The sequence below is a fragment of the Cucurbita pepo genome, chromosome 1 (assembly GCF_057944985.1).
Source record: "Cucurbita pepo subsp. pepo isolate OVF chromosome 1, ASM5794498v1, whole genome shotgun sequence".
NCBI lineage: Eukaryota > Viridiplantae > Streptophyta > Magnoliopsida > Cucurbitales > Cucurbitaceae > Cucurbita > Cucurbita pepo.
Genome location: NC_141798.1, coordinates 19,545,900 through 19,566,078, shown reverse-complemented (window position 1 = coordinate 19,566,078; position 20,179 = coordinate 19,545,900). Strand labels below are relative to the sequence as shown.

Genomic DNA, 20,179 nt, shown 5'->3' with positions numbered 1-20,179 from the left:
ATAAAGGAGATTTCTTGTCTCTGTACAATCCTAACTTATCGAGAATTGTAACTTGACATTTCTATCAAGAACCTTACTCGTTGACAAAAAAAAAAAAATTAAAATAGAAATTATTAAATTTCGTCTTCAAATTTATATTATATTAATTGTATCTATTAAGAGAATATATATTTTTAATTATTAATATTAATATTTTATTAAGTAATCACTTCAGTTAAATAATTAACATTAAATCCACATTTGTTGTATAAAAACAATAAATAAATAAAGGCAGGGGTAAAATGGTCAAATCTGAAAGAACGTTAAACCCTGCAGGCTGCAGCGCCAAACCCTGATAGATCGGCGGTGTTTAGTAATGGAGATGAGCGATTGATCGTCATCTCTTCCATTCATCAATGTTTTCTGCTACTCGAAGGCTCTGTTTCACTAGGGTTTCCACTCTCCTTCTATCAAATCGCTACAAGTATCGTCTCTCTCTCTCCCTCGCTCTCATTCCGTTGCATTTGGTTGCTGGGTGCTGTGAATTAGGTTCTTGTTTCCATGTTGTGGCTTCAGTTATAGAGTCTCAGGGGAGCCAGTTTGGCGCTTCGTCTCTCCGGCAGTCATTCAATCATCAATTCCTTTTTTTATAATCGATTTGATTGCTTCCTATATTTTCTTTGAGAACCCTAATGAATTTCCTCTCTTTCGGTTTTCTAGTGTGTTTTCTTTTCCCTTGTTAAGAAATTTATACAGCTTTTTGAAAAACTCGCTTTCTCCGTAAGTCTATGCTTTTATTGTTTTTTCATTCCCTTTGATGAACTGCGTTAAAAAAGTGCATCCATTCTGCTATTGCTTATGGAATTCATCACTCTTGCAAATTTTCTCAGCCAGAGCGAAGGTTTGGTTTTCCTAAAAAAAGATCGTGATTTTACCTTTTAGATATGACGCTCTTTCATAGTTGAATCTGTTCAGGAAATATATGACATTATTTAACTTCGTTTGTACTGCTTCTCTCATTTGCCAAGTATCCAATTGAATGCATACTTTGATTCTGTGGGTATTGTTCCTCAGCATATATCCAAGGCATTTAGATGTAATGATAGCATCCACTTTGTTCAATGCAGTTGGAACAAAGATTCTGATAGGATATAATTTTTTTCTTTTTAATGTGTGCAGCAATGTCGTATCATTAGCAGATTTTCATTCAGAGATTGCTTCAAGCAATGTGGCCCTTAGAAGCATTCGTAGTGAATATGTATTGCCTTCTAAGTCAAAGGTTGTTGGTTCTTTCAATGGGTTGTCCCGTTGTATGTCGACATCGAAGGGAAGGAGTATGCGTAGTAAGGTGGAGAGGAGAATGAGGAAAGAGTCTGGTAAGACCTTAAGGGAGATCCGAAGAGCTAAGAAAATTAAGAAAAAGCTGATGACAGAGGAAGAAAGGCTCCTTTACAACCTCAAAAGAGTATGCCATTTCGAAGTTATAATCTATGTTGTCGATTTTGATGACATACTTGCATCTGTTTTTAATCTTGATGAATATTGTGATTGAAGAGATATTTTATGAATTACAGCCTTCTCTGGGAAATCTGAATTTGACATTTGATGTTCAATTTAAGTCACTATACTGCTGCCTTTGTTTTAAATAAAAATATAATTCTACACCCACATAATTTAAATTTGATTGATTAGTATGACCACATTTGTCTCATATCTTTCATAGGCCAAGAAGAAAGTAGCATTACTTTTACAACAACTCAAGAAGTATGAGCTCCCAGAGTTGCCACCCCCTCGTCATGACCCAGAGCTCCTGACCCCTGAACAGCTTCAAGCTTATAAAAAAATAGGCTTTAGAAATAAGAATTACGTCCCAGTTGGTGTTCGTGGAGTGTTTGGAGGAGTGGTCCAGAATATGCATCTCCATTGGAAGTTTCATGAGACTGTGCAAGTGTGTTGTGATAACTTCCCCAAAGAAAAAATCAAGGAAATGGCAATCATGCTTGCAAGACTTAGCGGTGGGATTGTCGTGAATGTACATAACGTGAAAACAATCATCATGTTTCGTGGAAGAAACTATCGTCAACCTAAAAATTTGATACCAATCAACACCCTTACTAAGAGAAAGGTACGCATGCTGGATCACAGTGTTTGTTCTTTCAGTTTCTTTGCCTTGTTTCTAAAAATAAGTACTTCTTTTGGGTTGCTCCCCCACCCCACCCCACCCCACCCACCCACACACACACACACACACACCCCATATTTCTTAAAAAGGGATAGGCTGAATTTTTGTCCCTTAATTTTATGGCAACCTTCATTCTGTATTCTTTTGAAAGCTTGGTTTTAGATCTTAACTCTTTCCTAGCCACTATGTTAGTCCCTTTGGTGAAACTGACTAGATGTGATTGAATAAACTGACTAACTAGATTTGGTGGAAATTATTTCTTCCATTGGGTGAATGGAGATCATAATTAATGTTGTTGGATAAAGGAAGACAAGAAAACAGTAGAATAACAGTTGTTTGTTCTCTTACGTAGGCGTTATTCAAGGCCAGATTTGAACAAGCTCTCGATTCTCAGAAGCTAAACATAAAGAAGATAGAACAAGAGCTCAGACGTAAGGGTATAAACCCAGAGGATCCAGTTGCTATGGCCAGCATCCAGAGAGTAGCTTCAACATTTTTTAATGCCATTGACAAAAAAGAAGGTACCCCGTATGTCTTCTACGGTGATAAGCAGACAGCGACAGAGATCGAGCGTAACATGGAAGAAGAGGAATCTCATAGTGACAGTGACCAGGAAGAGTTAGACAGATTCATAGCTGAGATAGAGGATGCAGCAGATCGAGATTGGGTTGCTGAGGAAGCAGCAGAGAAAGAAGAGCTTAGCCAAATTAGGTATAGGAATAGAGAAGAACACGGTGGGAGATTAAGAAAATCCGATATGCGTACAAATAACAGTTCTGATGACGAGATTGAAAAGCCAAGTGTTTGGAGACAGCGAGATAGTAAGCAAAGATTATACGATAGTGAAGAGGAAGATGATGAACACGCAAATGAGGAGGAATGGGATTCTGATGATGGTCAGAATGCTAACGATGCAGATGATTCTGATGGAGCTCATCGGATTGTCAAAACGACTCGAGGAGCTGGAGGGAGGCATGATTTGGCCAAAAATAGAAGTTTTAAGAGAAATGTCGAGCCCTTTGTCAGAAAAAGGATGGATTCAGAAGGTTCTGAGCCTGAAACTATGCTTAGTGATCTTGAAAGTGCCATGTGGCAATCAGAAGAAGAGGAAGAAGACGAAGAAGATGACATGAAAGTTTTAAGCTGCGCAAATGATGATTACAGGAGCAATGAAGTTGATTTGCATCACATCAAGAAAGATAAGAAGAATAATAAGCTGAATGATTATGACTCTAGCATTGATGAATCCAATGAAGCTTATGAACACACAGACACTAAAAGAAAGGAGAATAGAATGAGAAAATCAAAGAATAGTTACAACTTTGTATCGAAAAATACTGATTCAGGAAAGACATTGTGGGATTCAGATGAAGAAGATGAATCAGGGACATCGAGACCGCAGAGACACGATTACTGGAGTGGTAGTGATGAAGATGATTCTCGTAGAAAATAGATAAATAGACAGTAAAATGGATGAAATTTATGGAAGAAAACCATGGCTGCAAACTTGGTGCAATAATCTTCTGTTGCTTCAATGCCCTGTCTGATTGTGTGCGAGAGAAAAGGGCACTTTTTGGTAACTTTGGTCGCAGTAGCCCCATGAAACAAACGATTTTACGGTAACTTAAAGATGATTCATTTTATCTACTGCGATTGTTCATCATTTTTCAGTTTAGACTTCTTGTGCTGATGCTTTTGATACTATTAGTCCAAATAATTGATGCTGCAATGTCCAAAGATTAGCACCATGGTGCTCGTGCCGGTGTTTGTGCTCGTAAAATAGCCATAGGCTGAACTGAGAGAGACCAAAAAGGCCATCTAAGATCGTTGAATTAAGCTAGAATGGAGAATGTTAAGAATCCAAAATGTAAGAAAAATTACTGTGCTTCAAGGATGTGGCTCTTATTCTAGTCATGGTTTTTTTTTTTTTTTTTTTTTTTTTTTTAATCAATGAATTTTTAATTTTCCTTAACAGCCTATTGGTTTAATGCTTGTGGATGTAAAAATTTTAGTCGGGTCACATCAATTAGCTCACTTGGAATCATGTCTTTTTAGGACTCACTTAGAATCATTTCTTTTTAGGACTCCCCTGAAACGCTGGAAGTAGAAATTCATTGTCGAACCCTTAAAGCAACAAGCAAAAATGGATAAGAAAAAGAACCTTTCCCCTTTTCTAGTAACGTTTTTTTTTTCTTTAATCAAAATCCATCTGTGTAGCCTTTCCGTAAACTAGGTCTAACACTTCAAGGAAATATTCTTTATATGACTTCAATAGTGCACATAAGGAAAATAAAGTTATTTTTTATGTTAAGTTCTTAGAACCGATCTTAATTAGTTGAATTATGCTCTGAGAAGTAAATAGAGCCAACTTATCTATAATCATTTTATACGAAAACTCGACTTTGATGACTATTCTAAATTGGTGATGACTCCATTCAAATCCATAAATAAGAATCCACCATGTGAAGTGCCACCAACCAACGTGGAAGGTGATGAAGTCAACTCATCTCTTATCTACACAATTATTAGATTCTTCCTCCCAAGTAAACATGTTTGAATTTAATATATTTGAGATAAAATATTACAAAAATAACAACTAAAAAATAATTATAAAAGCAAAATAAAAAATATAAAAATACATGTTAAATGATTTCATTAAAATTAATAACCGATATCTATCCGAATAATCAGTTATGAAAATTAATAATTATTACACAAAATAAAAAGAATTGGATTATTATTATATTATAATTATTATCATTATTACTAAAGTCAATAAGTGTTGATCATAATAATCTTTTGAAGAACATTATTCATAGTATTTTTGGAAAAATGGGTTACCCACTCAAAGTTTTAATTTTAATATATAAAGGCATAAAGAGAGTGGAAGATCAATTGAATTTTGAAGTGGTGAGGCTGAAAATCGTTGACCAAAACCCACTTGTTTATTTGAATGGTGACAAATTGTTTGGAAATGAAGTTGAATTTAGGTTTGAGAATTAGAACAATGAAGAAGCATTTTACAGCTATGACTATGATGGTCTTGCATTGTTGAAAAGGTTCTTGGCATAACTTGTGGGAGACTCTAAGCTTTTCATCTGTTCGTCTCTTTCGGGCTAAGTCCATAGTTAGTTACTTTACGAACACTTTGACTTTTATAATTATAATATTTTTCTTTTTCTCAAAATAAGAGGAAATTCAAACATTTACATAAAAATAATACGCTTTAACGAGTTGAATTAAACTTAAGTTTACGGACTGCAGAAAAATGAAAGTGAAAACAGCAGATAATAAAGAAGATTTTACCTCTAGGAACTTTATAGTTCAGGATATTTTTCTTTATTCTGGTGAAATGGAAGATTCTTTGGTCTTTAGGGAGAGTGGTGGGCACCATGATTGAATGCTTAGAGGAAGAAATGTCCACATGCTTCCCACTTTCCATGTTTCATCACAACCTCATATGAAATCCCAATTCGAAATGAAATCCCAATTCGAAGTTTCGTGAGATCCCACGTAAAAAAGAGAACAAGTATCAGCTGACCTCAAAGAAGGGTGAATTGTGAGATTCTATAGCAATTGGAAAAGGGAACGAGTGCCAACGAGAACGCTGGGATCCGAAGAGAACTGGATTGTGAGATCCCCACATTCGTTGAAGAGGAGAACGAAGCAAACCTCTCCCCAGCAGACATGTTTTAATTAAAAATTTTGAGGGAAAATTCGAAAAAGAAAGCTCAAATAGGACAATATCTACTAACGGTGAGAAAACTGAAGAGTAAGCTATTCTTGGCGCTGTGACTTAAACCAGGACCACACAAAATTGATTTGGTCCGTTTTCTTGGTTCTTTAGGTTTAAACTTGCATCCCAAAGAGGTACAGGAAAACAAGAAGAACAGTATGCATTTTCAAAGGTCACACCACAAATTACACATTAAGAAGAGAAAAAAAAGGAGAAAACAGATATCTAAGACCATTAGCATTTCTATTCACTTCCAGAAAAAACAATTGAGAAAGGAACAAATGAGCACTGTGACAGTGTTCTAAGATCAATACAGAGAGAGATGGTGGAAATTACAGTGTTACCTAATAAGCAATACCTATAAGACAAGCTTGGATATGTGATTCAACTTTGAAGAGATATGGTGGTTTGTGCCTAATAACCCAATATAGCAATTACAATCAGTTCCCTCAGCTGCAACAGTATGGAGCCTCTGCCCTCAGTTTCCATTTCAGCCTCAACTTCATTGGACACACAACCTTTAACTACCTCCACATTACAGCCATCAAATTTCAAAATAGGTATCTGTTTATGTTCAACATTTACAAAGTCATTTCTTCGTTCTTGTTCTTTCATAATTTAGCCACTTTCTCTTCTGCAGTTACCTGGTAACAAGTATTTGTACTGCTGAGCATTGTTTAGAAGGAATGATGGGAGATGAACGGCCGAGTAAGACCGAGGGATTGGTCCCATCTTCCCGATTATGTCCCGAAACGTGTACTCTTCTGGAAGCATGTCGAATAGGTCTTCTCCTTTGCATATTTTGTCCTGAATTCTGTTGGGGTTCAAGTAATGAGAAAATCTTACTCTATCATAATGGCTGTATGCTTTCATCTTGAATATGAACTCACTGATACGGCGAAAGCAAAAGCTACAATGCCACCCCGAATCTGATAAGATTTCTTCGGATTGGCGATAATGAGCATACCGTGTTTTACCATGTTTGTACTGATGGACAGAAGCTCTCCAGCTCTTGTCATCTGTATAAAACTCGAAGGAGTACAGGTAGTTCCTTAGTCGCAGATGGAGTATGGGCGGAGTATTGTCGCACCACCTCAAGAGGTTTATCGTGTGAGCGCTTGGGATCTCGTCGACATCAGACATGATCAATAAGTCATCATCCTGTATCCCTGCAATCCTAAGAAGTTGATCCAAAGCCAATCTTTGATATGCCTCTTCAACAAATGGATTCTCTCCTTTCTTAAACCTTCCCCCTATCATCCCATAGGTCAACCGTGGCTCAATGAAGCTAAAGTGCTCCCTGTTGTTTGCAAAAGCCAACTGCTTTGGCAGACCGGTGAACGTAGAGTTCGACTCGAGAAGCACAAACTGAGTCACATAAGGATACAGTTCGTTCCATCTAACGGTCAGGATATCAACTTCATTACTAAACAGAACGGCATCGAAGACTCGTCTCGGCGATTCACGCATTTCCCAACCATGAAGTTTGCAGAGAGACTCCATTGATACATTCTCATGATAGTAATGAGGGATTTCATTAAATGCCTTAGGAGGAGACTCCCATAAGGGTCTAAGGAAATAAGAGATCTTCTGGCCATGGAGATATATGAACAATATCAAGAGTGGAACAGCGAAAAAGAAAGAAAGTAGTGTCTTCAAATCCCATCCTCGAAGAATACATCGAAATCTAGACAAGATAAAAGCTCCACGAGGCCCCTGGTACAACCAACAACAACAACAACAAACATTGAAGAACATAATCAACGATCAAAGGACATGTCGATCTAAAAGATTCAAGACACCAATTCATTTCCAGACGCAAAAACAAGAGGAAAATTAAGAGTGGGGACGACAGGACGTTGAAAAACGAAGCGATTCGTTTGCTAAGGTGAAATTCGAACACCTAGAAAAGGAAATTTTAGCTATAAATTGAAAAGGACGGCAAAATTTGATTGAATCCCAAATCAATGCACACTTCAAATCAAACCATTGTGCTCATAAACAGAAGGAACACGAAGAATAACAATCATTAGACAATTGCAGATAACCGTACCTTTCTCGCCATTCATGGGTATTTCACGAAGGACAAGTTCAATCAAAAGGGTTTAGAAGAAGGTACAAAACAAACAAGTTTCTCATCCCAAAAAGTGGAATACAGCAGATTCAAAACAAGCGAAGAAACAGAAACAGAGAGGATTGAAACTAACAGACCTGGCCACAAACGTCTTCACAAATATCATCGGTCTTCTTGGAGCTGTAATACCCATCAGACATGATAAACAACAAAAATACTCGTAAAATTACAGAAAATGCGGGATAAATCCTCAAATTCTGAATCAAAACTCCACAAAATCAGATCCTAGAGGGTGAGATTAAGAAAAGAAAAAAAAAAAACCCCACAAAAGAGGCGAAGCAAAACAAAAAATGGATGAGATATTTTGGAGCAGTGGGTATATAAAAATGGAAATGGGGCTTAGTTTAAACGCTTTGATTCATCGCCGAAATAGCGCGGTTGTAGCCGTTGGTGGGCCTTTTGATGGCTCTCCGCTGTTTCACAAAAGCAACTCTAAATTCCAGAATTCCAGAGGTGAGAGAGATAGGCCGCAAAAGAGAGAGCGGACTGAAAGATTGATATACAGAAATGGTGCTTAACCTCAATTTTCTTTTTCTTTTTCTTTTCTTTTTTCTTTTTCTTTTTCTTTTTATTTTATTTTATCCCTCAAATTTCCAAAAAAAAATCCCAAAAATTCAGAAACCTTTTCAACAAAAGGGAATAACTTGTGTGCTCTCGTCTTGGTCCCTTTTTAACCGTTGGATCCAATCCCAGATGCTGATCCAATGGACTGCCAGCTATGGGGATATTTGGTAAACCGTTATATATATTATTTTTCTTTTATTCCATTTATAATTAAATTAATAGTTACGAAAACTTTGTTTTTAATTAAATTAAGGGGATATTTTTCTTTTATTATTATTAAATTTTTTATTTGGGGTTGAAATTGTCTTCCATAAATTTTAGGATAAAAAATGTATTTTTAAAAATTTTAAATACTAAATAACAAACAAATTATTAAAAGTGACCATGGTACACGTTGTTCTTAGTTATTATTATTATTATTATTATTTTATAAATGGTTGACATGTGCTTTTTTTCAGTTAAATAAATTATTGAATTCGTGTTGGTCTGTAGAGATTATTTTAAAAAAAAAAATAATTAAATTATGAAAAGAAGTGAAATATTTAACATAAAATATTGTCAAATAAAAAGAGAAACGTGAAACTTGTCGTTTCTTCTTTGTTGGTTGCATAACTCAAGCCTATTTTTCTTTTTCTTTTTTAGGTAACTTTTTATTGTTGCCTTTTTTAAGTAAATTAAAAATAGTTTCGGCCTTCTTTTAAAATATTGATAACTGGTTGTTACTATATTAATTTATTTTAAACCAAAGTTTTTATATGTAAATTTATCATATTGTATAAAAAAAAAAAAAATTCATTTAAAATATATTGTAATTTTTATTTATAGTTTAATTTAAAAATCTATTAAAACTCGTTAATAAAATTTTGAATAATTTATGGGTAAAAACATGAATGCATGTTAAAATTAAGCCGGGCGCATTAGATGCCATGTGGATTCTGCTGACGTAGGATGGCCACGTGTTAGACCCGTTACCAAGAGAAGTTGGGTCCGCTGTGTTTGTGAAGCGAGCTCTTCTTTGACAGCTAAGTCCACATGGTTTTGGCTATCGCGGGGATTGTGAAATCTCAGTACTCTCCCGTTGACTTGTTCTCCCCATTTCTTATCTTTAAATTTAATTTTTAATAGTTAATTAGCTTTTTTTTTTTAATTAATTATTACTCCAAGAGGCACCAAATTTTGTTGGGTTTTTTAATATAATAATTCAACACATTTAAATGAATATTTATGGCTTGAATTATCGTATTATATATGAGTTATTTCTATACTAAAAATATCTAGATTTTTTAAAAATAAATATATAAATTATGCATCATGCATCTGACGTTAGTTTGAATGATGCAAAATTATTGACTTTAAAAGAGACTTTAAGAATATTAAATTTTATTGTCAAAATAACATATTTAATTTTAAATTAAAAAATAGATAAAAATAGAAAAAAAAAAAAAACAAATAAAGGCAAAGTTTATTTATAAATTTAATTCAATTGATGACAAAAGGAGTTTAGAAAAACCAAACTATATTTACCATTATTATATGAAATAGATATACATATGTTTTAATAATAGAAGTCAGCCCATAATTTTCTATTAGCAAAAAAAACATAGCAATCAATGTAAAATACTCATTTTATAAAAGACTCGGGATTTAAATTTTTTTATATTCTCGATTATGTGACCAAAATTGAGTAAAAGTGATATGTGGATAAATAGTGATATAAACAATTATTCAGTTACTCTGTCGAAGATGAATGAAGTTAAGAGATCTTCTGAAATTGTGGGATGTAAAAATGCATCGGTAAGAGAGCGTTATGCCTTAGAGGAAAGCACCCGCACAAGCAGTGGTGGACGAAACGGAAGCAAGATTGTTAGAGTAACACAAACATTGGTGAGAATTCAATGCCCAAAAAATTGAAGGGTTCCTCTGCAAGGTTCGTCCACGGAGGTTGAGTTAGACCCTAAGATTAAGTCGAAAGACGTAATTGGGCTGAAAGATGATTAACAATTCAAGGACGCAAGGTGCCTCTATTTTTTTAGGGTAAGAAGGAGTAAAGAAAATATATATTAATGGTTAATACATATTTTATTAGTAAAATGTTTAATAATTTTAATGTAATTTCTTGAAAAAATATTAATTGTAAAAATGTGTATAATTCAACAATCAATTCTAATAACGTTTTATGTGGAGCAAATATTATAATTGTTATTTCAAATATGAACAAAAATTAATTTTAGAACCCGTTTTATTTAATGGCAAATTTGTCTTTTTCGTTATATATGGGCCGGAACGTGTTTGTCTGGAGGCCCAAAATCTCAATCACAGGCCTGAATATGTGGGCCTCCCCTCGAAGCCCAGCTCTTCTAATTATAATTACAGAAATCCCTAATATATATAAAATGAATTAAAAAAAACCGAAAAATAAGGCTCCGTATTTCCGTTTTGGTCAAAAGACACAGAGCGCTTGTGAAGGAAATAGCAATACCACTCCATCGCTGTCAACCGGAAATCGCCAGACGCCGAGATCAGCCACTCTGTTTCTAACTTCTGGTTCGTTTCTTTTCTTTTAATCGGGATTCTGTTCCCTTTTGGGCGGCTATTTGTTCGATCGATTTCATGTATCGTTGCATTTTTTTCATCTCTAGGATTTTTAATGATTGGGTTAGAGCTCTCACTATTAGGGATTGCGTGTTAGACATTTCCGAAGGTTGTATTGGGTTCGGGGCGATTGCGCCGGCTTCTGTTTCTGGATTATCGAGATTCTTACTCGAATATGGATCTGGTTTCTGGTTACAAGGTGATCTCCTTCTCCTCTTTGTCCTAATTTTCGTGGATTACGAGGTTTAGAGTAATAATGTGGGGCTTTTTTGTTGTTGTTTATACGTTTATAGCATTGTGTTTTATCTTTGTATTTAAATAATCTTCAATTGGTTTTCTTCTCCTGTGTAATTGATTGCGTTGTTCGTGCAGGGTATGGTTGGGCTTGTTTTCGGTAATGAGAATTCTTCATCCAATGAAGACAGGTAAGCAGATGCCACGTGCTTCTAATAGGATGATGGATAAGTTGCATAACGTGCGCTTGCGCCAACTGCTAATTCCTGTTCCTGAATCTTAATGTTTACATTTACTGTAACTTTTCGTATATATTATGGTTAATTGTGTTGCCCCTTTCCATAGCTATGTTGAACGTGTATTGGATCGCATTAGCAATGGTCAGCTTGCAGAGGACAGGAGGACTGCCATGGTGGAGCTTCAGTCTGTTGTAGCTGAAAGTCGTGCTGCCCAGCTAGCTTTCGGTGCAATGGGTATGTGCTTGTGCTTTGATTGTCATCTGACTTTACTTATATGGATTATGTGAAATTTACAAATAAAAGATATATTTGATATGTTTTTGTAGGATTTCCTGTGCTCATGAGTGTTCTGAAGGAGGAACGAGATGATGTTGAAATGGTTGCAGTTCCTTAACTGTCCTTTGCTTCCCTGTTGTTGAGAAATTAAATCTTGCTTTATGACGCTTAGTTATGCTTTCATTCTGGAAAAAAAGTATATGTTATTGCCTGTTTCAAGAAGTTTTGGAGGAATTTAAAGATAATATTATATGGTAATTCTATGGTTATTTCTATGCAGTGAAAACTTTAATCAATTATTATACGCTGCTAGTTTACTTAAATGCTTCTGTTCTAGTTCAATTTGACCAGCTGCACGAAGTCATTATTTATTTATATATAATTTTTTTTATAATTATACTCTCAACACTGTCTGTCTTAGTTGGAGAGCTTTTGTTGTTATATTGTCTTGTGTATATTCCATCTATCAATGAAATTTTTATGTCTCAAAAAGAAAGAAACTTTTAAATTTTTCAGCGTGTCTAGTAATATGTTCCATTTCTTGAGTCCAGGTTCGGGGGGCCCTGGAAACTCTTGTGAGTGCATTAACTCCTATCAATCATGCTAAAGGGTCCAAGGATCAAGTCCAACCAGCTCTGATGAACTCCGATTTGCTTTCAAGGGAATCAGACAGCATCTCTCTTCTTTTGAGTCTTTTGGTCAGTCATTCCTCTTATGTTTAAATATATTTTGATATCTATAGGTTTATTTATGCATTTGTGCTACTCAATTCCATATGTGACCACTTTTCCCCTCCCTTCTTTGGGTTTCTTTCTGAACTTTTGCAGTCAGAAGAGGATTTTTATGTCAGATATTATACTCTTCAACTGTTGACAGCTCTTCTTACGAATTCTCCCACGAGGTATATTTATTTACTCAGTTTGTTAATTTTATTTTATTTCTCTTTTTCTACTTTTTATAGTTCTCATTAATTGAATTGCGGACTTTCCCCTTAAGGCTGCAGGAAGCCATTCTCAGCATTCCTCGTGGTATAACTCGACTTATGGACATGCTTATGGATCGTGAGGTATACTTTTTTAACCTTCTGTTTTGAAAGATCAACTCTTCAAATAAGATTTATTTTTCTCCAAATAATCCATCAATATATTTTCAGTGAGTGGAATACCTTGCCACATGGTATCACATTTTCCCCCTCACGTTTCCTGTTGGTATTTGTATTTGGTAATTCCAATACCTATTTAAATAATTAGTTAGTTTGAAAACAATGCTGACTTATTTTCAAAATATTGACACCAATATTAAACTGAACGAATATATTTATGATGGACAAATTAAAGCAATACTAAATAGTGTTATATTGACTTCAGATTTATGATTAATTTTCTTTAATAAAAACAATGGGAGCACAATGTTGTCCTTTTTGTAAGGCACCTTTAGGTGCTGGGGCACTATGAAATTTGTTTCCCTCTAAAAAAAAAACAATTAGGGCAGAATTGTAAAGAGGATATCATATGATATTTCCATCAACAGGCCAGAGAAAAAAGGTACATGAACTTTGCTAGAAGGAGTCCAAATCTTGTGGCGGCCACCTATCTCGATATTAAAATTTCTTTTTAGAAGTTTCTTCTTGACAACCACCTGTAGAGTTAACGTTGTTGTCCTATGAGATTAATTGAGATAGACATAAGCATGTTGGCCATTTATGGATTTAAAAGAAAATATATCATAGGGTGTGAGGACTTGAACTTTTCAATTAGAAGTAAAATGTTGAACATTTAGACTCTTGTGTGGGAAGGCATAGATGTTTTTACCAGTGGACACACTCTTTTGGTGCCCCTGAGAATAATACTTTTTTGCTTAATTTCTCTCCACTGAACTTTCATTGCATTTGGAGCTACAACGAAAAGTAGTTAAAAGCTTCATTTCTATACCATTCTTATATTAGAATCATTCATGAAAATATTGTTATGGTTTCCTTTTAGGTTATACGGAATGAGGCGCTGTTATTGCTTACTTACTTGACCCGTGAAGCTGAGGTTTGATCTTTCTTCAGTTATATGGTTTATAGTTATTTTTGTACTTAAATATCTTTCTTGATGAGAATTTTTCTATTGAAATATCAAAGTTGTAAGTATTTAATAATTTATAATTTTATTTATCCATTAATAGTTGACATTATTATGTAAAATCTATCGCACATTTTTTCCCAAAAGAAAAAAATTTTGGACTCAAGATTGATTTCTAGTTAATCAATAATAAACCATTTTCCATAAAATAAAATTCGATTTTGGAGAAACGAAGTTTTCATTCTATTATGTCTTAAGAATAATATTTTAAACTTATGATACTACATTTTAAATTAAAAATTGAAAAACTTGTTGTAAATTTAGTTTACCTTCTTTAAATATACATAAAATTTATTTATGTAATATTAATTGTAATAATAACTTATCACTGAAATGGGTGGTTAAATTGAAAAGGTCTAGATTAGACTAAACAATGTAGGAAGGCTTGAAAGGAATTCAATAGCTTCTTCCCTAAACTCTCTTTCTCATGTATGATATAGATTTAAAATTCATATTTTATTAATGATGGTTCGAAAGGCGACTTGGCCTTCACTAACCAATAATTCTATTGTATTTTAGGAAATTCAAAAAATTGTGGTTTTCGAAGGTGCATTTGAGAAGGTTTTTAGCATCATTAAAGAGGAAGGAGGTTCTGATGGTGGTGTTGTTGTGCAGGTAGTTCATGAATGAAAACTTCATTTTCTTTACCGATATACCTTGTGTGCATTATCGTTGTTTTTCCTCTTCTGGGATCTATTGTTTTCTTCATGTGATAAAATATGGTCCCCATTTTTTTTTCCTTTTGCTCAAAAGTTCATGACCTTTCTCACATTTGGAAGTGATAGCCTGAAACTTTCCTATCCCTTTGAAAAACTGATATTTTTTTTCAGAAAATAAATATTTTTTATATTTCTTCTTTTTCAAAATTAAATTGAATTTGTGTAAATGTTGAAATTTTAAATCATTTTGGACAAAAATATTGGTCACTTGCCACTTACACCCACTCTCAATTTTGACAAAGAAAATGTTATAGAGCTCTTGAACAACTCACTTAAGGTTTTGATGTTGTGTGTTTGAGAATTTTAAATTAATTTTAGGAATAGTTAGTAATAGTTATTAAATAGTTTTCTAGTTTAACTGTTTTAGTTATTTAGGAAAGTGATGAGTTCTCTATAAAAAGAGGCTTTGTGGTTGAAAGTATACACTAGACTTTTTGGAGGAAATGCTAGACTTCTTAGGGAGAGGTTTTGGGCCTCTTTCTCATACGTTGGTCTGTGGGAAGTCACTATGCTTGACATAATTTAGATCTCTTCTGGTCGTTTCCTCAAGAACAAAGTTTTCAATTCTGTGTACTGATATGTTTGACACATTATTTTAATTTGCCAAGAATTTCCTGGTGATAGAAATATATTGACTTTGCTATGGGTTTAATTAATTAGTACATTTTAAACAGGATTGCCTAGAATTGTTGAGCAACCTTTTAAGGAAAAATGCATCAAATCAGGTGTGCGGCTTTTTTCCACTGTATTTTGTTAATATCTTGCTTTTTGTTTATTAGTTTTTTTAAAAGGGTTTAAGAATGTTATACTCAGGTATTGCTGAGGGAAACTATTGGATTTGATCCGTTAATATCAATTCTTAAGTCAAGAGGAAGTACTTACAGTTTCACACAACAAAAGGTTAGATAATTGTGCACTTGTATATCACATGAAGTCATTTTTATTGTTATGTCCATGAAGTCTTATCAGTGACTTTTCTTGAAACATCTTGCCAGTAGACAGTAAATCTACTCAGTGCGTTAGAAACACTAAACTTGCTAATAATGGGAGATCCCAAGGTTGATCCTGCAAAAGATGGAAATAAGCTGACTAATAAAACAACTCTGGTTCAGGTTTGCAATAGAAAACAATTACTTTATCTATGTTTTCTTCAATTGAAAAACTGGGGTTCTCTGATGAAGAATTTTCTCTTTGCCCTTAATTTTTTTTGCAGAAAAAGGTTTTGGATCATCTTTTACTGTTAGGTGTTGAAAGCCAGTGGGCCCCTGTTCCTGTCCGTTGTGCGGTAAGACAGCATATTATCTGTCAATCACATATACACACAAACACTTTCATCTTATGGACTTACACTGATGGACAGAAACATGTCTAGAAATTATTCTTCTAGCTGCTTTGGTTTTTTGCCCCAACGATATTGATTAATGTAATCTTTTGCCTCCAGTTATTAAAATCTATTAGCAATTTCACAGAAAATACAGAATTCATTTATTCACTGCTATAAGACTTTTCAGTTGTCAATATTTTTTTTCTAGGATGATTGTTGTGGTGCACTTCTGCATAATAATGTTTTCATCGTCTTTAGAACTGAAGCTGAAGCTTCTCTCTGTCTCTTACTTCTTGTAGCTTTTACGGTACCTACCTGGATTCATTCTTGCTCTTCAACTGGAATTTGTCTTATCTACACTATTGATATGATAATGTTAGGAACGCCTATGATGCAGAGATCTGCTCAGATTTCGATATTTCTATTTTTGTGCAGTTATAGTTTCACAAATCTTTTGTGCCTACAAATATGTGCAGGCATATATTAGATAAGAGTTTTCTGTGGCTTGTTCTTCAATACATTACTCGATTTGTTACTGTAAGCCTGATTTTTGTAACCATTAGCTGTTATTTACAGCCGTGGGAATGCATAGTTTTTATCGTGGTTGTGTGACAGAGGATCTGCTACCTTGTTAACTATTGAACTATGTCATTATAATAACCATTATGAGTTCAATTAGAGATCTATGGAACAAGTGATAAAGCTCAAATACCTTCGAGATCATAAAGTTGTAGTTATGGGGTTAATTGAGATGTGCATAAGCTGGGCTAAATGCCATGGTTCTCCAATAGAAAAAAAAAAAAAAAGATAGGTCAATCTATTAGATGCTCAAATATCAAATTATCTTTATTTTAGCTTACTTCAGTTTGTTTGCATTTAGCTATAGCTGATGCATGAGTGGACACCAGTTAACCATTTAATATATTTATTTTCCTGCATATTGTTAGGCATTACAATGCATTGGCAATCTGATCACTGAGCATCCCAAAAATCTTGATGCTATTGCTAGCAAATTCCTTGGAGATGATGTGCAAGAACCTGCCCTCAATTCAATTCTTCGGATCATTTTGCGGACATCAAGTACCCAAGAATTCTTTGCTGCTGATTATGTTTTTAAGTGCTTTTGTGAGGTTATTTTTGCCTTAACTTTTTATTTTTTCTTCACAAAAAAATATAATGGATTTTCTTCCATATTTATTTTGTTTTTTTGTTTTTAATTTCAAAATTCTACTATGTTATTATTCTTTTTAACATGTTTTCGGAAACAGAAAAACTCTGATGGGCAAACAATGTTGGCGTCCACTTTAATTCCTCAACCACAATCAATGATCCATGCACCACTTGAGGAGGATGTTAACATGTCATTTGGAAGGTTTATTCACACATCCATCCTGCATTGTTCTTTTGGTGTCCTATTAAATGCACCCTTTCTTTGGTTACTGCTGTAGAAGATGAGTTGAAAGTCGATTAGTGTAGTTAGCGGACATATTCTAGTTTTTGGTGAAAGATAATATCTGAATAAGTTTTTCTTGCAGCATGCTGCTTCGCAGTCTTACTTTGAGCGAAAACGATGGCGATCTAGAGGTAATATATGTTTTAATATCAAAGAAATGCTTAAATGTTTTATATGGTGTGAGTGTCTGCATTACAAAATATCATAAGTTCTCGGATGTTCCCTAAGGGACACATAGCATGAGCTCTATTATTGACAATCTGGGTAATATGTTTGCAGACATGTTGCAGAGCTGCCAGTGTTCTTTCTCACGTGATTAAGAACAACAGTCAGTGCAAGGAAAGGGTATGCAACTAGGTGCCTTTCATTCTAATTTTTTTTATTGACTGTAAAGCATGAATGTTTGGTTTGCGTAACTACTGCATGAATGAAAAGTATCTTTTCAGTTCTCAATTAAAGTTCGGTTTCTTTAAAAATTAATTAATTAAAAAAAAAAAAAAAAAAAAAAAAAAAAAAAAAAAAAAAAAAAACTTCGACTAAATTGGTGATGAAAATAAAACTTGAAAATATTTTTTTCTTTTACTTCTATGTCCCAGGTATTGAAAATAAAACTTGAAGCACCCATGCATTCCTTGGGAAATCCTGAACCTCTGATGCATCGAATGGTGAAGTATTTGGCTGTTGCCTCTTCTATGAAAAATAGAAATGGGAAGTCGGCCTTGAGCAGCAATTCATATCTTCAACTAATCATATTGAAATTGCTAATCATTTGGTTGGCTGATTGCCCCAGTGCAGTGCAGTGCTTCCTAGATTCACGTCCCCACCTCACATATCTGCTTGAGTTGGTTGCAGATTCTACCGCAACTGTTTTCATGAGGGGTTTAGCAGCTGTTATCTTGGGGGAGTGTGTAATCTATAATAAATCAAGTGATAGTGAGAAAGATGCTTTTACCATTGTTGATACCTTTAGCCAGAAGATTGGGCTTACATCATACTTTCTGAAGTTTGATGAGCTGCAGAAAAGCTTTCTTTTTGCCTCCAAGTCATTAGAACCACGGAAAGTGTTGACAAGGTCTACAGCTGCTAGTATGGCTGAAGTTGAAGATGTTGATGAGGATGCTTCTTCTAATCAGAAAGACGAGGAGCTTCCCATTCTCTCATCTGTTTTCGATTCTCATTTTATCAACACTGTTAAGAGACTTGAAGCAGATATTAGAGAGAGTATTGTTATAGTATATAGTCAACCAAAGAGCAAGGTGGCTGTGGTGCCAGCAGAACTAGAGCAGAGGAAAGGAGAAACTGATGGTGAGTACATCAAGCGGCTTAAAGCATTTGTAGAGAAGCAATGCACCGAGATACAGGTAAACTATTTGCATGCATTGCTTATATTCTTTGTGACTAATTCTTAAATAATTAATAAATTTGGAATGTTATAGTGGCATACTGCTATTGAATTCTATGTTTTTGGCACACTTTTAGGAGTGTATGGGCAAAATTTTGGGACCTGATCTTTAGTTAAATTGGAGCTGCTTTTGGATGCAACACATTGTCTGTTGTAGACTCATTTCTAGATCTACATGCTCTTTATATATTTTGCATATCTAAAAAAGCTTATAGAATTTAATCATCCTTCATGTTCCACCATTTTTTAGACCAAGATATGAATGTAACTGTAATCCGATCCATTTTTAGGACCTTCTTGGTAGAAATGCAACTTTGGCCGAGGACCTGTCTAAAACTGGAGGGAGTGAGTCCTCAAGTGAGCAGAGAGTTAGTGGGCCATCCAACCGAGTACAACTAGAGACGCTTCAAAGAGATCTCCAAGAAGTATCTAAACGGCTGGAACTGCTCAAGGAAGAGAAAGTGAAAGCTGAATCTGACGCATCTTACTACCAAAACTTAGCTAGCAAGATGGAATCTGATCTCAAGAGCCTCTCCGATGCGTATAACAGTCTTGAACAGGCAAACTTCCATTTAGAAAAAGAGGCAAAAGCTTTGAAGAGTGGAGGAGTTTCCATTAGCCCAGATATCGAGGCCATTAAGGCAGAAGCAAGGGAGGAAGCTCAGAAGGAGAGTGAGACAGAACTGAATGACTTGCTTGTGTGCCTCGGTCAAGAACAAAGTAAAGTGGAAAGATTAAGCGCAAGGTTGATGGAGTTAGGAGAGGATGTTGATACACTTCTTGAGGGAATTGGAGATGACCTGGGGCTGCCTGAAGAGATCGACGACGAGGACGAGGACGAGTGATATGCTCCTTGAGAGATGTTCCCGTGGCACTTTTTCTCTTTATAGGTCTGATTGATTGTGGTTGATCCTCTATTTGTACATTTCTTGTTGAATTGTACAGTTTGAGACTTGTCATTATACTCATTCTGGAGCAGCAGGATGTGTTCTGTTTAAATTATGATGATTCTCTAGACTCCAACTCCTTTGAGTGCTTACTTGCAGCCTATATTATACATATTCCTATCCAAATTTCTGAGTTTTTCCTTAGGAGAGGATGAAATTAACTTCCCTTTAGGGAAAGGCAGAATCACAAATTTCAAATTTTGGACTTCAAAAATCTTACTGTTCATGGTGTTTCACGGTTAGTATTGAAAATGAATGGAGAAGTGGTGGAA

The 20,179-nt window shown here is 34.8% G+C and overlaps 3 protein-coding genes across 6 annotated transcripts; 2 read left to right on the top strand and 1 right to left on the bottom strand.

The window, feature by feature from the left end:
- Nucleotides 1-302: 302 nt before the first annotated feature.
- LOC111808768 (RNA-binding CRS1 / YhbY (CRM) domain protein) lies at nucleotides 303-3,824 on the top strand. The gene is made up of 4 exons (XM_023694935.2): nucleotides 303-463; nucleotides 1,159-1,444; nucleotides 1,703-2,104; nucleotides 2,514-3,824. The coding sequence occupies exons 1-4, from the start codon at nucleotides 396-398 to the stop codon at nucleotides 3,612-3,614; spliced, it is 1,857 nt and encodes a 618-aa protein (XP_023550703.2). The 5' UTR covers nucleotides 303-395; the 3' UTR covers nucleotides 3,615-3,824.
- A 2,295-nt stretch (nucleotides 3,825-6,119) lies between these two features.
- LOC111778753 (beta-1,4-N-acetylglucosaminyltransferase family protein) lies at nucleotides 6,120-8,525 on the bottom strand. 2 transcript variants are annotated; one of them, XM_023658728.2, is made up of 2 exons: nucleotides 8,109-8,525; nucleotides 6,120-7,613 (listed from the first exon to the last, which is right to left on the bottom strand). In XM_023658728.2, the coding sequence occupies exons 1-2, from the start codon at nucleotides 8,169-8,171 to the stop codon at nucleotides 6,516-6,518; spliced, it is 1,161 nt and encodes a 386-aa protein (XP_023514496.1). In that variant the 5' UTR covers nucleotides 8,172-8,525; the 3' UTR covers nucleotides 6,120-6,515. The 2 variants fall into 2 exon arrangements, with proteins under 2 accessions (XP_023514496.1, XP_086975613.1); XM_087119487.1 differs by lacking the exon at nucleotides 8,109-8,525 and adding an exon at nucleotides 7,951-8,105.
- Nucleotides 8,526-11,003: 2,478 nt separating this feature from the next.
- Nucleotides 11,004-19,983, top strand: GC6 (golgin Putative 6). 3 transcript variants are annotated; one of them, XM_023679382.2, is made up of 20 exons: nucleotides 11,004-11,139; nucleotides 11,271-11,386; nucleotides 11,560-11,612; nucleotides 11,767-11,894; nucleotides 11,987-12,039; nucleotides 12,488-12,634; nucleotides 12,764-12,837; nucleotides 12,933-13,002; nucleotides 13,919-13,972; nucleotides 14,582-14,677; nucleotides 15,456-15,506; nucleotides 15,595-15,681; nucleotides 15,780-15,893; nucleotides 15,995-16,066; nucleotides 17,053-17,235; nucleotides 17,374-17,477; nucleotides 17,641-17,689; nucleotides 17,838-17,903; nucleotides 18,155-18,919; nucleotides 19,251-19,983. In XM_023679382.2, the coding sequence occupies exons 2-20, from the start codon at nucleotides 11,363-11,365 to the stop codon at nucleotides 19,803-19,805; spliced, it is 2,745 nt and encodes a 914-aa protein (XP_023535150.2). In that variant the 5' UTR covers nucleotides 11,004-11,139; nucleotides 11,271-11,362; the 3' UTR covers nucleotides 19,806-19,983. The 3 variants fall into 3 exon arrangements, with proteins under 3 accessions (XP_023535150.2, XP_023535146.2, XP_023535157.2); XM_023679378.2 differs by having other exon boundaries at nucleotides 11,235-11,386; XM_023679389.2 differs by having other exon boundaries at nucleotides 11,010-11,139; nucleotides 11,285-11,386.
- The last annotated feature ends 196 nt before the right edge of the window (nucleotides 19,984-20,179 follow it).

What these genes read in the sequence shown, in the direction of transcription:
- LOC111808768 (XM_023694935.2), top strand. Translation starts at nt 396, where the DNA reads ATGTTTTCTGCTACTCGAAGGCTCTGTTTCACTAGGGTTTCCACTCTC. An exon ending in CTTCTATCAAATCGCTACAA is followed by an intron (nt 464 to 1,158) that starts GTATCGTCTCTC and finishes TAATGTGTGCAG; the next exon opens with CAATGTCGTATCATTAGCAG. An exon ending in ACACCCTTACTAAGAGAAAG is followed by an intron (nt 2,105 to 2,513) that starts GTACGCATGCTG and finishes TCTCTTACGTAG; the next exon opens with GCGTTATTCAAGGCCAGATT.
- LOC111778753 (XM_023658728.2), bottom strand. Translation starts at nt 8,171, where the DNA reads ATGTCTGATGGGTATTACAGCTCCAAGAAGACCGATGATATTTGTGAA. An exon ending in GTGAAGACGTTTGTGGCCAG is followed by an intron (nt 7,614 to 8,108) that starts GTCTGTTAGTTT and finishes TGGTTGTACCAG; the next exon opens with GGGCCTCGTGGAGCTTTTAT.
- GC6 (XM_023679382.2), top strand. Translation starts at nt 11,363, where the DNA reads ATGGATCTGGTTTCTGGTTACAAG. An exon ending in GGAAAAATGCATCAAATCAG is followed by an intron (nt 15,507 to 15,594) that starts GTGTGCGGCTTT and finishes TGTTATACTCAG; the next exon opens with GTATTGCTGAGGGAAACTAT. An exon ending in ATAAAACAACTCTGGTTCAG is followed by an intron (nt 15,894 to 15,994) that starts GTTTGCAATAGA and finishes TTTTTTTTGCAG; the next exon opens with AAAAAGGTTTTGGATCATCT.